Source organism: Athene cunicularia (assembly GCF_003259725.1).
Source record: "Athene cunicularia isolate RWA chromosome 14 unlocalized genomic scaffold, athCun1 chr14_part1, whole genome shotgun sequence".
Lineage (NCBI taxonomy): Eukaryota > Metazoa > Chordata > Aves > Strigiformes > Strigidae > Athene > Athene cunicularia.
This window is the reverse complement of record NW_020799118.1, coordinates 13,511,816-13,527,174: the sequence shown is the minus strand read 5'-3', so window position 1 is coordinate 13,527,174 and position 15,359 is coordinate 13,511,816. Positions and strand designations below refer to the sequence as shown.

The window sequence follows — 15,359 nt, the reverse complement described above, 5'->3', positions numbered from 1 at the left end:
GGGGGGGGGGGGGAAATGTCCATCCTCATTTTTTTATAACACTAAGATGAGAGCCACACATGACTGCATTTCCTGACCTTCCCCTGCTGAGTGGCAGTGCTGGTTCTTTTTACTGTCCTCCTATTTTAGCAGTCCCAGAACAAAACTTTTGCTTTTTGGCCCAGATTGGATGTTGCTGAGTTAGTCTGGGGAGAGGTGCCTTCCCAATGTCAGCACCATACTTGGTCCAAAGATGCGGTTCCATGAATATGTATTTCTAAATACAACTGCCTCATCCCACCACCTGTTTCCTTTATGTTCTTCCCTTCAGAGATACTGGCTAACCAGCTGGGTCACACAGCATCTGGGTTGCAAGAAAATGCCATTTTTCAAAGATCAAAACCCTCACAGGTCAAGAGGAGTGTGGTGCTGCTTTGGCTTCTCCCAGAACTGCCATTCAAGTAACCTGAGGTTTAATATAACTTCAAAATTAGTTTCAGAACAGAATGAAAAAGTCCATTCTTTGGCCGGAACTGGAGTTTGCCTTTTCTTATATAAGCCCTAATCCAGTCCTGATTAATTCATGAGGGGCATGGTTTCAGCTGACCTGCAGTGACTCTTGCAGGGAGCCCGTAGCTGCAATACCTAAACTCCAACCCCCCGATAGCATATTCAGAACCTACAGATCCTCTCTGCCCCTTTCTCATCCCCAGCCTCAGCCAACATTTGTTTGAGCTTTGGCAGCTCTCTCAGCTTTCCCATCCCAACCACCCTGGATTTCTGATTTCTCTGGTACATCTCCTCCCAGCCACGGAGGTACATGTGAGACACCTACTTCCCATCTGCACATTTCCAAATCAGAACAGCATATTTATGATTACTACTGGTAGCTGGAGGGACTTCTACTCTCACCCACTGCAGTTTTTCTCACCCAAAGAGAAAGCACAGTAACCAGCCCATGGAGGGGTTTGCATTCCTCTTGGAGACAAAAGTCTCTTGCATGCTTATGTGATGCAGGCTTTTGCTTGCGTTTGAAAGGACTGGTGCACTGTGGGCTGGGTGGTTTGGAATCCAGATTCATGGCCCCAGATTATTATGGCAACCCAGCCATCAGATGACAGGAACAAAAGTTGCTGGGCACGTCCTGCTTGAGCACCTTCACCGCTGTCTGCTGGCCAGACTTGGGAGAGGCCTTGGGCCAGATGGGTGTTTTGAATCTCCACTTTTTTATAAGCATATGCTTTAACTTTTTTTTATAGTGGGCAGCTTTATAAACACCTACTTAGACCATGTTTAGACAAAGAATGAAAAAATATTCATGTGAATCAAGCACACCACAGAAACAGAGTGTTGGAAATTTTCAATCCTTTTCAGATTGTCTAATAAAGCATATTCTATGCCAAATCTGTTTGGCTGTCTGTGTCATGAAGCTGCCCACTGCAGTTTGGATTTCGTGCAGAAGTAAGGTGTTTCGTAGACAAAAAGCACACTTCAGGGTGAGAAGAGAAGGATTTGGAAACACTAACAGAATAGTCTTGGGAGATGGAAAAGAAACAGCTTTCCATTGCAGTCTTCACATCTGCGTGTGTGTGGCCTGATCCGGTGAGAACACTTTTCCAGACATGGCCTTTTCAATCTTGGGAGTTCATTGATTTTTCTTGCTAGGGTTTTGTCAGTTGTGATGGAGGGGTTTGTTTCCACACCTACACAGCTGCCGATGTTCCCTGGGGGTTCTCAATTGGTTCTGCCAGGCAGCAAGTGGCATTTGAATATATCAAACTGAGACTGTTTCTGTGTAAACAGGGAGACCTGTGAAACATCGTAGCAGAGCTTCAGATAGGAAGAGCCAGGAACTATCTTTGGTTCTGGATTCTGAAAGCACCCAGAGCTTGCAGGGAAGTCAGGCGGGGCTGAGTCAGTCCTTGAGCCCCTCCAGGCTCCCTCTGCTAAGCAACAGCAGAATTGCACCAAATTTGACTTTGAAGCTTTCGGCGCTAATGCCAGGGCTGTGCTTTCAGTCTGATTTCTATGAGCTGTTCCGTCAGAATCTGTCAAAATTATCTTTTCTCTATCAGTTTTTAGACTGAAAGCTAGGTGGAAAGGTGGGTTGTGGATTTGTGTAGGTTTTTTGCAAGTTGAGAAGTAGAGGGTATTATCCCCCCTGCTCCTTGATTCCACAAAAGAGGAAAATATACGTACAACAGGTTACGGAGAGCGAGATGGTCTGATGGTAAAGTTTGCTTGCCAAGAGGCACAGGAGGCATGTAAGAATTAACATTTCTCATCAGCAGAGGAAGAACTGGCCTTGTTACCAGCAGGCTTTGGACCCAAACAGCCCACATGCCGGGGCGTTCAGACGCCTTCGCTGCAAGAAAGCTGCTGCTCTGTCTGTGAAGTGTGATGGCCATCACCCTCTCTCCTCTCACTTGCGTTTCGTGGCAGGATGCATGCTGTGTTCCTGCCATGCAGGCTCCTGTCTGCATGGTTACAGCCAGCTCTGGCCCCACCGCATGGAGCCTGTGAAAATTAGATACCACCATCTACTGGGATGAGCCCTTGGGCTCTCTCATTGTGCAGTTCCTTTGTTCAGGCATTGATCTCATCACAGGTACTAACTGCATAATTCAAACACAGATTCTGACTATAGATAGAAAATGAAATTATATTTTTTTTTTTTTTTTTTTTTTTTTTTTTTTTTTTTTTTTTTCCTCCCTAGGAACAAAATGCCCATGAAGTTTAATCTCTCTTAGCCTTAAAAGAAAAACTGAGGAGTAGAAGTTATGGATCCTTTATACTTTTCCAACACATTTAGTACAGAAGCTAGTTCCAGCGATGTGAATTCCTCACTGCTGACAAATGTGACAGAGAATGGGACACTCTCAGAGCAGCCCTCGTTCAAATACATCCACAAAGTCCTGATTCCCATCTGTTACCTCCTTGTATGTGCAGTCGGACTCAGCGGTAACACCTTGGTCATTTACGTGGTTTTGCGCTATGCCAAGATGAAAACTGTCACCAACATATACATCTTGAATTTAGCCGTTGCCGACGTGCTCTTCATGCTGGGCCTGCCCTTCCTGGCCACCCAGAATGCCATCTCCTATTGGCCTTTTGGCTCCTTTTTGTGCAGGCTGGTTATGACTGTAGATGGTATTAACCAATTCACTAGTATTTTTTGTTTGACTGTGATGAGTATGGACCGCTACCTGGCAGTAGTTCATCCCATTAAATCAACCAAGTGGAGACGTCCCAGGGTGGCCAAGCTCATCAGTGTGACTGTCTGGACATTCTCGTTCTTGGTGGTGCTTCCAGTCATCATCTTTTCCGATGTGCAGGAAGACTTTCACACCTGCAACATGAACTGGCCAGAGCCCGTCAACATTTGGTCAGCAGCATTCATCATTTACACATCAGTCCTTGGCTTTTTTGGTCCTTTGTTGGTGATCTGTCTCTGCTACTTGCTGATCGTGATTAAAGTCAAATCTTCAGGGATCCGAGTTGGGTCTACGAGGCGCAGGAGATCAGAGAGGAAGGTGACCAGGATGGTGGTGATCATTGTGGTGGTCTTTGTGTTTTGCTGGCTCCCATTTTACATGATGAACATTGTCAATTTGATATTTATACTGCCAGAAGATCCTGTGTTGGTAGGGGTGTACTTCTTTGTGGTGGTCCTGTCCTATGCAAACAGCTGTGCCAACCCCATTCTTTATGGATTTCTTTCTGACAACTTCAAGCAGAGTTTTCAGAAAGTCCTTTGTCTCCAAAAGGGCAATGGTGTAGAGGATGGTGACCCCATTGAACACAGGCAAGAGAACAGCAGCCGCTTGCAGGAATCAATGTTAACCCAGAGAAATATTGAATTCAATGGACATATGCAGACTAGCAAGGTCTAAGGGCATGGCTTGGTACTGCAAAGCACTTGTAGACCTGGAGAACTTGGGGACTTAAAGGAGAGATGAATTCACAGCAAAGCTAAAATCTGGAGACTCACAAGCTCAAATAAATGTACATAGACTTCTCTTCACTCCCCTCCCTTCCCCAGCTAAAAGTGTTATGGGCTATACTGGGCTGTGTGAAGCTCTTACAGTGTTTTAGCTAAGTCAGTCAGATGTGTACCACTTTCTGTACTCTAGAGAACTGATTTACTGGTACACACTGCTGGCTTTGTACTGCTCTAGTGATGCAAGACAACACTAAACCTGCTTTAACTACCTTGTTAAGCTGAGTTTATGGCTGCTTTGCACTGTTGGGATCCACTCAAAGCAGAAAACAGCTCAGATAGTATCTTTGGAAGTCTTCAAGGGGATCTCTTAAAAGAAAAACGCTATTTCTTAAGAGGAAATTTCATACAAAAAAGGCCACAGCACTGATCTTAAAATTTTGTATGAGCCATGGTTATAGAGTGCTGTGTAGTCCATTTACATTGTTTTACTGTCAACCCATAGGAGAGATTTATAGTATTTGGGAATCTTTCAAACACAGTAAGAAAGAATAAAAACAAGCCTAGGAAAACATTGTTGAAAGGGTTCAATGTATTCATGATACTTTCACATTCTAAACCAAACTGCATATAAAATGTAATGTAACCACTTTATTATTATGTAAGTGACAATGATTGTGAAGTTCTGGAAAGCTGTTGTGTATATTTATTGGTTCTGAATGTAAGTATGGACTGTATTTTCAGAAATTAAACCAAGTTTAATCCCCTTCTGACTATCCATTTAATGGCTTCGCTAAGCACTGTCAGGCACTGTGCAAGATACACCCGAGTCTTTGATGCTTAAATCATCGTAGGTGCAATACAGTTGGGTATGTAGGGACAAGTACAGGGACCTACAGGGCTTTGTCCTGCTCAGGCACCAAAAGGAAAGTCCCTGTGCCTCATGGTGCTTGGGAGCTCAGTAGATACATAAAGGTCAAATGATTAATGTGAGACCATATAGCAGGGTGAGGAGAGCAAGGAGCAACACCCAGACCCAGTTCCTGCCTTGTATCTGATCCAAGCTACTAAAAAAAAAAAAAAAAAAAAAAAAAAAAAAAAAAAAGGAAGAAAGCAAATTAGATATTTCTTTTAATCCAGGCAGAAACTATCTGTTCTCTGTCGAAATTGCTTTCTACCACCACTGTCACCCACACAGGTCAAACAATTCTTCTGTAAGGAAATGTATTTGTAGATAATAGCAAGCTGGGCAGGGGATACAAAAGGAGAAGGCATCTCATCTGCCCTTCCAACCTTTGGTGACCTTCTACAGCATCTCTAAGGGACGTGGCTGAGCCCCGGCACCAGCAGTAAATATCAGGCTGGTATTTGTACAAGCAGGGCAGGTTATTCAAATAACTCCAAACAGACCACGATGCTGAGATGGATCTTCCCTTGAGTGCAACCGGGAGAAGGGTGGACAAGAGTGATTAAAGTGAGAGGCCCCGTGACGAAGTTACTGAAGACTTTGGGGTTGTCGGCCTCCCACAGTGAGATCCAGGTTGCAGTCCTCTCCTCCTTGTAGCTTCACAAAGGCTCAACAAGTTCAGCAGAGGAGTCTGAAGATGTTGTCTCAAAGCCAAATTGCCATTATCAGCTAGACCATGGCAGCTTGTTTCCATGAGTCCTGTTGACTGAGGGCTTCGGCACTGCCTGGAAGCAGAGACCTGTTGCTTCTCTTATCTGTCCTTCTCAAGAGCTTGTAGTTCCAGTCCAAACCATGTCCATGCACAGTTCAAAATCTACGCAAGTCTAATCTGTTAAAACATGTTGCACCGTGGTACACAAAAACTTCTTAAAATACTCTGCAGAAGAAGTTAAATCCCTGCCCAGAGACCTAGTCACTGGGCTTCTTAATAGGCTAAAACTGACCCTGGATCTACCTGTCTTTCCATCATCTCTAGCAGGCAAGTTCCTTTTTGGATTTATAGTCATACCTAAGATATTTCTAATTGATGTTTGGTTGGGGAAAGTGTGTTCCTGTTCAGTGATATATCTTCTGGCCCACTGTGGGTGGGTTCCAGTGAGGCCGTACATGGATCTTCACTTCAACAACCACAGTAGGGGAATGAAAACAAGCTCCTGGGAAGGTGAAAACAGAATAAAACCTGTCCATACTCTCAGGCTGTTCCAGGGAAACATTGTGCATCTGCAAATACAAACAGCAACATTGTGTTATGTCCAGAAAATCAGCCTGCCGTGAGAGGTAGGGGGTCCTCCAGGGAGGTCCCATGGTGGGCCATAGAGCTGCAGCGGTCTGTGTATGAAGAATGGAGAAAGTAGGACAACAGCCAGAGCAAAATGATGTTTTGTCCCGTAGGCTGACTCCAGCCAGCAGGACGTGTAGCTCAGTGTGGACAGAGCCTTCGCTCCCACCCACGGGTGTCCCCTCTCATCCACGCAGCTGGAGAACAGACCTGCCTTCATGGCCCCCAGTCCTGAGGGCCAAACACACCGGGCAGGGCTATGGCCTGAGCCAGAACCACTCAGGCCTTAAAACTACTTACTCCTCATGTAACTATTTACATGAACTCATAGGATAGACAGATTCCTAAACAAGTTCTGGATCCTACCCACTGTTGCTGTGTATATATGCACCATTTTCCTTCTTCGTGCCATTATACCTGGCCACGCTCACCTTCCCCAGGCACAAGAGCACAAGAACTCAGCAGATACAATGAGAGACAATTGCAGGATGTATCCAGAGCCTGGTCCTTCCTTTGGGCCATTAGTAGGTACATTTAGGCTTCTCACAGCAGCAGGCTGTAGCCCACCTTCCATACACCTGCACTCTATCACGACAGTTAATTCAAAATCACAGCACAACCAGGTTTACAATGATTAATTAAGTCATGCAATATCTATTATTTCCGGAACTATCAGGCTGTTCCAGGCATAAATCAACTCTCTTATCAGTTCTTGAGACATGTGGAGTAATTAGTGCAGGCCTTTATGTCATCTCTGCCAACTCCATCTGCCTCCAGTTGATTAGCCAGAAGTTCTTCTCCAGTGACAGAATTAGAAAAACCCATTTTAGCTCACAGATCATTTTGCAAGCAGCAGTAATAATTAATGCTCTCACAGAGGGAGGGTGGCCCATGTATGCAGTGTTGGTAGCTTGCTCTGCAGAAGCACGGGGACACATAATTCAAGTCAAAATGTGTGGCTGAGTACGTCTATGGCATCGTCCATCACCAGCCTGATCCTCTGGAGCAGCTGATCTCTTGAGTACGTGGAAAATTATCAGAATGAAGAAACCAGAGGGTCATTCACACCAGCAGCAAAGCTGAGTAGTGCTGGTTGCTCTCACCAGCTATATGCTGTATTGGCTGTGGAAGTAGCGAGACACAGTTATGAGCATAAAATAGCTGAAATGCCAGGGAGAGATTTAGGAATTTGCCCCTGAGGCTGTGAGACCTGCCTAAGTCACTTCACCCCTTGTACATTAGTTCTTCTATCTGTAAAACTGGGAAGAATGGTACTGACCACTACAGCATTCAGGGCTGAAAGTCAGCACTGAAAAAAAAAACCAAAACAACACCTTATAATTTTCTGTCTCTTACCAATGTTTTTGAAGCTCCATAAAATTCAGATCTGGCAGTCCTGGGGAGAGACAGTGCATCAGGGACTGGAGGGGAAGGGTGTAATCACTGCCAGTCCTCACTAGTATTTTCCTAAGGCTGCCTGAGAGAAAGGCTGCTTGGGTTTCCCAGTCTTCATTTTTAAGAGAAATCATTTCACTTGGGGATTATGAAGTATTACTGATAAACCTGAAGCAAGTGCACCCAAGAGCCTCTAAACCAGCAGTCCAACAGAAACCTTTTATGTGCCTGGGACTGGCAGCAGCACCAACAGAATTAAAATGTGCGAGGAGCAGCAGTCTCATTCTTAGCCTTTTATATTTTAAAATAAGCTTATAGCTGGGGCAGAGACCAGTGTACGGCAGAGAGAAGTTGTGAGCTGGGTACTGGTTGGCAAGAAGGCTGCTCAGAATAGAGATGGGGGAATTTGAAGTCAGACAAATCCACTGGCAGACTCAGGGTGGTGGTCTGAGGACAGAGGGTTGATAGCAAATCCATAATGTCCCTCCAGACGTTTCCTCCCAGGATCCCACACCCCTTTTATACATCTTTCAGGCTGGGGTGTATCAGACCCCAGGGATTGCAGGAGTGTTACTTTAACGCAAAAGTAAAATGGCATTGCTAGAATAAGTCATACACCTAGAGATTAAGCAATATAATGAGAAGGCGATGGAAGAATAAACTCCCAAACCAAAGAAAATAAAAAACCTCCTCAGTGGATTAGGTAAGAACACAGAAGAACTGAATATGCTCAACAAGGCCAGCACATGAGTAAAAATTGTCAGAGTTGAAATATCGATGATTTCTGGGTAACTTCTTGTTTTCTCTTCAGGGAAAAATCTAATATTCATTTCAAACCTCTCTGAGCATGGGAGAGAGCTAAAGAGGTGTGATAAATGAAGATCCAGAGTTTTATTGCTCTGTCACGTTAATCTGGTGCAGTATCAGGAGACACCAGTGTAACGATAATCTGGTGCATTAGGGATACTCTGTTTTTCTTTCCATGATGATTTTATAACATGCTGGAAAGAAAAGCCAACAGTGTTTCATGCCAAGACGCTTTATAAACATTAATATTGTGCTAACAAAAGCATCGTCTTTCACCACAAAGGAAGAGTTTTAGTGTAAACTATAAGCTCTTTGTGTACCCAGTGAAATTTCTCTATTCATTTCTCCGACTCAGAATCAGGTCAGTGTGTATTGTGTGGAGTTACCATGCATTAATCATCCACCGTGTTCTTCAGGTTTATGCTACAGAGATTCTCTTCACTTTCCTCTATTAATAAACATTCTGGACCAAGTATACAATTTATGCATCAAATGAAACAAAACCAAAATTTTGGTTGGATATTTTCTGGGTCCTAAAAAGTCTTTTTTTTTTTTTTTTCCCCAAGTAATTTGGCTGTTGCTTATGATGGTAGCTCTTAGGTCTCTCCCCTCGCTGGGCTGTTCTCTCGGCTCATTCCCCGGGTGGCAGCACTGTCCCCTCGGGGGCACAGAGGCTTCAGCCCCCTGGGACATCAGGGCTGCTCCTCTGGCATGTCCAAGCCAGCCCTGGAGCTTACTCCTACATCAAGATGATTGAATGGAAGTGGAGCAAATCAGTGCTGATTTCAGTGAAAAATTCAGTGAAATTTGCAGTCCATGATGTATCCTTGCTTAGTCCTTGTTGATCACCCATTTTTTTCAATGGTTCATTTGATGTTCGGTCCATAAGTGACCATCAGAAAGTCACAAAGGACACTGCAAATCACGATCTTTATGCTGATCAAGCCAGAGATCCTCCCTCCCTTGATTTCAAAGGAAACTACTTTTGATAAAGTGCTGAAAATTAACTCCTTAAAAGAAAGAATGGCACCAGAATATGGAAAAACTCAAGAGTGTATGAATTTCCTTCTAATTCCTCTCTTGATGTACAGCGGGGGAGCAGGACTCGGCTTCTATTAATTTGCCATAAAAAAAAAAAGGGAGAAAACGTTTTAGAAATGTTTGCAGTGTGTACCCATGAGATTGGTAAAAGCTTTCCATTAGGCTAATGACTGATTTGTTTTCTAATTTAAAAAGAATCAAAACTAATTTTATTTACTAAGCAGACAGTAACAGTCACGCTCAAGTGAATGCATAAATGTGCATTTCAGAAGGAATTCTTGGTTTGCAAACACATTTAATTCAATGCAATATATTCCCATAAAAACAGGGGAGCTAATGAGGAAGGGATAACTGTCCTGTCATGCATTTTCTGTGAGGAAAAGATGGGCTTGTGTTTATGGTGTCAACTTAGGACTCTACAGATCTTGGTTCTCCTCCTAGTTACAACCTTAGAACTTTGATGTGTGGTGATTCCCAAAGTTTTCAGCCTGTAAAAGTAACTCGGTGCCTCCTGTCTCACACCTGTCCTCCATGGGGGAGAGATTTGAAAGTCCCATCACAAAGTGTGTGTTTGGTGCCAGCACCGTGGAATTTACATGAGTTTTGTCAAAGTCTTGCAGGAGTAGTTGCTTTTTATAAAAAGGGTGAGTTCTGCTGCATTGTTTTTGTGTCTGTCTGACATAAGTCTCCTTTCCCTTTTTGGGTGGGGGTTTTTCTGGTAAAAGCTGTGTTGGACTGACAGTCAGGTGGCTCTCACGGACAATGCATCTCCAGAAAATTTGCAGCTTGCTCTGGGCACTGCAAGCCTGCTTGTCATTACCCACCCCAAGAGGGACAACTTTGAAAGAAAATTGCATTTCAGTGTGTCTCTCATGGGGTAAAGGATTGAATAGATCACACAAACCAGGCCTTGATGGATCATCCACCACGTTAACACACCATCCATCAGCGACACGGTCAGGATGATGATGCTAAGGCATGCCAAGCAATACCCCCACGAAACCTGGGTAAGTACTCAGTGTGACAGGTACCAGCCATGTGCAGCACTCTGCAGCCACCACAGCGATTAGGCAAATGGTTTATGAGCCAGATAACTTTTGCCAGTGCTTAGGGGTTTTGTATGTGTGTACAATATAGGGTAGAAATAATATCCTCACTTCATGGAGAAAATGCAGGTAATTTGTACACACTGACAGAAGAGGAGGAATGAAATTGGAGTAAAGCCTTGGGAAATCACATCTCTGAAGCACATGAAGGAACATTTCATCATGCAGCATGAAGTAGGGTCTTTGACATCCTGAATGCTGAAACGGGAATGAAACCCAGGCTGCCGGAGCCTGTCTTAGTCCTTCTGCAGTCAGACTTGCCCTTGATATATGCTCCCTCTTATCTGTTGTAGTCTCTGTTCAATCGCACTCAGCCTCACCTGCAATTTCCCTCCCTATCTCTGAGCCATGGACATATTTCCTGTCCTCTGAGCAGACCTACGTGAGCAGGGTGCTGCTGAGCTTCACGTGTTGAGGCATTTCATTCAGACTGCCTCAAACCCCTTACACTTGTCTGAATTAAAATCAAAACAAAAACTGGATCCTTCTTTTCCTCCTCCATGCAAATCGCCAGTACAGCCAGACACTTTTGGCTTTTGTAAGAGGTTTTGCATCCAACATCAGTGCAGGTTTTATTCTTCAGCAGCTGTTTGGACATTTGCTGCCATCCTGTCTGTTGGAGCAAGAGAACTCTCAGCAACAGGGCCATAGTACCAGAAACCTTCAGTGGGTGAGTTATCAACCTGCATCAGCCAGGTTGTACTGATGACTGATTTCAAACCACAGCTAGGGAAGGATTCTGCCAGAGCTTTATAACCAACCATGCCTAATCTAAATAGGACCAACTGATTTTATTCTCTGCTGGTTGCTAATGACTGGAATATACATCATAGAATCATAGCATCATGGGATAGTTTGAGTTGAGAAGGGACCTTAAAGACCATCTAGTTTCAACCCCCTACCTTCCACTAGCCCAGGCTGCCCAAAGCCCCGTCCAGCCTGGCCTTGAACCCTTCCAGGGAGGGGGCAGCCACAGCTTCTCTGGGCAGCCTGTGCCAGGGCCTCAGCACCCTCATAGGGAAGAATTTCTTCCTTAGATCTCATCTGAATCTGCCCTCTCTCAGTTTAAGACTGTTACCTCTCATCCTATCCCGACACACCTGATGACGAGTCCCTCCCCCCTTTCCTGCAGCCCCTTTCAGCCCTGGGAGGCCGCTCTAAGGTCTCCCCGGAGCCTTCTCTTCTCCAGCTGAACCCCCAACTCTCTCAGCCTGTCCTCACAGGGGGGTGTTCCAGCCCCCTGAGCATCTTGGTGGCCTCCTCTGGACCCACTCAAGCAGGCCCATGTCCTTCTGATGTTGGTGCCTCCAGAGCTGGACCCAGCACCTCAGGGGGGTCTCACGAGAGCAGAGCAGAGGGGGAGGATCCCCTCCCTCGACCTGCTGCCCGCACTGCTCTGGGTGCAGCCCAAGGTACATTTGGCTTTCTGGGCTGCAAGCACACATTGACGTGCTGTGAAAACACAGAAATTATTACAAAGCAGCAGTGTGATTTATGTGAAATATGTAATTTCTGTTGCTAAAATAACACAAAAAAAGGCAGGGAACCATCTTTTAGGAACAGAAATAGATTATTAATTTATCTTTTCCCCCACAATGACAGAACAAAAGACAATGTATTTCTTTTCCCTAGCCACTGTTAACTGTTTCAAGCTGAGCCACAGCGACTAAATGCCCCTGTCCAGCCCAAAGGCATTTATATGCAGCTGTTGTTCAGCCCTTCACTGCGAGCAAGATTTATGCTCTGAATGATGACAAGAAGGGGCATATTATTAATCATGAAATCTATCCTCTATCCCCAAAACCTGATGGAAGAGGTCCCACAGAGATGTTAATGCTGTATTTGCCAACTCCTGTGGTTGCTCCCAGGAGCCTGGCTGATTTGCCTTTGCTGGCTGGCAAAGTGCAGGCATGTGAGGTGTCTGCCTGCACTGAACACACCTGCCAGTAGCTGAAGGACAGAGCTGTCCCACTGGGCACTCAGCCCCACAGCCACTTGGTCCACCTACACCTGCCCAAAAATTGGCCTTGGTCCCCCCTCACCTGCCTGTCCCTGGTTGGCAGCGGGAGATGCAGCTCCCTGCTCACCCTCTATAACCCATTTCAGTCCATATCAAACAAGTTAGAAAAGGTTTGTTACTGAAACGCTCACCTGGGCTCAAATGGGCTCACAGGTTTTGCTTTTTCATGTGTTACTCTCCATGTTTAGCAACCGATAAATCAGTGCTATTGCAGCTCTTGGTTACATGAAATGTAATGTTGATGGATAGACACTCTCTCCCCCACACCTGTTTTGCATTTGGGTTTTTATTAACCCATTTCTGAACATTTTCTTGTTTTCTCTCCCTTTTGATCATGCACTAGTTTGGCTGGATGATAAAAGGTGGTGTAGTCGGTGCATGGTGAATTAAGCCCTGTCCTCAGGTTATGTCTATGCAGATCAAGAGCAGCAGGAAAACTACCTTAGACTTTAAAGAAAAGGGAATTTGGCACGGAGGTCAGTGAAGGGGAGTCAATCACAGGAATTTTAGCAAAGACTTTTGGGTTTGTAACCGGGAGGACTCATGGTCTGTCACAAAAATGTTTCAGGTAGGATAAAAACAGATGGGGCCATCCCATGAGACCTCAGCTCACAGAGTCAACATGATTGCACCCAGAAGGAGGTGTAGAGGTGTAACAGAAAAGACAGAGGTGCAAACTGGTCTGGTGTCATTGTACCACCTTATTTAAAGCCTAAATTAGCCATCATGCAAGTACAGCCATGAAAATCCAGCTTGGCTGGGCCACGACAGTAGTTTTATATTTCTGATCAATATTGGTGTAACTACTGATTTACAGCACTATTTTTCACTAATATTAGTGAAAAGCCAGCTGGTACTGAGCATGCTTATTGCCTGCACACCAAGAAGAGTGCTCCTTGGTGCTAGAGGAGCCCCTAAGTAGCAGGTGATGGGAGAAGCAGGGCAGCCCAGCAGAGCAGAGCGGTGCTCCTGCATTTGTGCCCTTAGACAGCATAAAGAAAAGCATGCGGTCTTTACTTGATAAAGATGTAAATGAGAGAGCATGGGATGGGGGGTGGCAGCAAGACAGGCAGTTCTGGGGACTCCTGGGGCTTGTAAGCATTTCAGTTTTTTCATCTCTTTCTTCCTTTCTCCGTCTCCACACAGCTTGCAACATTCCGTCAGCTCATTCTGTATGTGCATAGTTTATGATGAGGCATGTCTTGAGATTCTGGGTAACAAACCAGAAATGACTAAACCCCTCTGCCTCACAACTCAATAGCGAGTGGGCTATCTTCCATAGAGATCTGTGAGAGTTGTGGTGGTGGTGTGGGAGCCCGTGTTTTAACAATTCCCACCTCACGAGGACATTTGCAGACTTCAGGATTTGACTCTGGTGCGGTTCAGTTGTTATTTTGGGACGTGTCCCCCTTACTCCAGCTTCCCCCTTGGTGCATGCCTGCCTTCACCCATGCACTCCTCCCGCAGTGCTTCACTGCTCCCTGGCCCTAAATACTTTCTCCCTCCCATGTTCTGCCTCATGATCCTGGATTTTGCTGCTCTGTAGAGAGAATAGGTGCCTGTGTTGCATTTTTTCCCAGTTCCTGCCATTGCCTCCTGCCTGTCCCCAAGCTGTGCTAGCCTACATCTCATCCGCACTGGTCTCACCTAGGAATCCCTCAAACAGCCCGTCACTCCTGTTTTCTCTGATGCCTTTTCTGATCTCTGTCAAGACCAGGGGTTTGCAGCATTTGGGTGCCAGATTTGGGTCAGGGAAGGCAATCCTTCCTCACTTGCATTGCCCGAGTGAGAGCTTGGCTGTTGAAGGTGGTGTTACGTGGTTCTAGATGCTCACAAGTGGGAACTGAATTTGCAGACCCCATTTTTTGGTGTATATACCCAGCAGTGAAACCACAGACAGCTTGACATCCATGGGAGAGAATCTGGGGAGTGTAGTATGCGGTTGGCCAGATGATGCCTGAAAATCCATCTCGGAGGGAACAACAGGGCTGTTTCACTGGCATTAGTGTGTAACTGCTTGTGGATTTTACCACCTACTTATCCTGGCTTGATTTATGAATTCAATCAGGGAAATCTTCTTCCTTGGAAAGAAAAAGGACTTTAATAAATGAAGATGAATGGGAAAGAATTAAAGCCTGGCATTGCATTAGCAGAGCAAAGAGGATTTCTCTCTTTCCTCCACAGAATTTGATCATATTTGGAATTAACGAAGAGAAGTTTGATCTGAAGGGAAGAGTGAGACACTTGAAATACAGGCTGATAATACCGAGATCAAAGCAGGGAATGCAGAAATCTTGTCTGCCCCATGCCCTGTGCCCTTGTGCGTGCATGGATGCTGGCTTGGTCTGTCCAACCCGTGTATGGGGTTGCCCCCCTCTAAGCCACTGTTTGAGGCAGGGCTGAGACCAGCCTAGCAAAACAGGCAGGAATTGTTCTTGTGTGCTTGCCACCCTTCCTACCGTCAATCACAGCCTCGGGGAAGCATCCAAAATCAGACAGCTGAACAGCCAGATCACTGTCAACCCCAAGTGTGGAGCTTTATTCCAAACCTGCTATTGCCTGGGCTTTGAGTGTGCAAAGCTGTGGTGAAAACAGCTGCCTGTGCAAGGGCTATAAGCACGTTCTGGGGAATAAGGAGAAAACTGCTTTCTGCCCCTTTTAATGTTTGCGTTCTAACAGAATAGGGAAATATAAACAGGGCTCCCTCCAGCATAGCAGTGCACCCGATACCATCCGCTATGGCAGAAAGAAAACTCATTCTTGCATTATCCTAATGGTGGAAACCGTCTTCCTCGCTTTGATTAACTTTCAGCCCTGTTTCCTCT

At 45.3% G+C, this 15,359-nt stretch overlaps 1 protein-coding gene across 1 annotated transcript in view; it reads left to right on the top strand.

Moving 5' to 3' along the window:
- SSTR5 (somatostatin receptor 5) overlaps positions 1-4,672 on the top strand; it is an 8,127-nt gene extending 3,455 nt beyond the window's left edge. Inside the window, exon 2 of the mRNA XM_026859306.1 lies at positions 2,696-4,672. Within this exon, the coding sequence (XP_026715107.1) occupies positions 2,760-3,872 (1,113 nt within the window). The 5' untranslated portion in view covers positions 2,696-2,759 and the 3' untranslated portion in view covers positions 3,873-4,672. The remainder of the gene's footprint in view (positions 1-2,695) is intronic.
- The last annotated feature ends 10,687 nt before the right edge of the window (positions 4,673-15,359 follow it).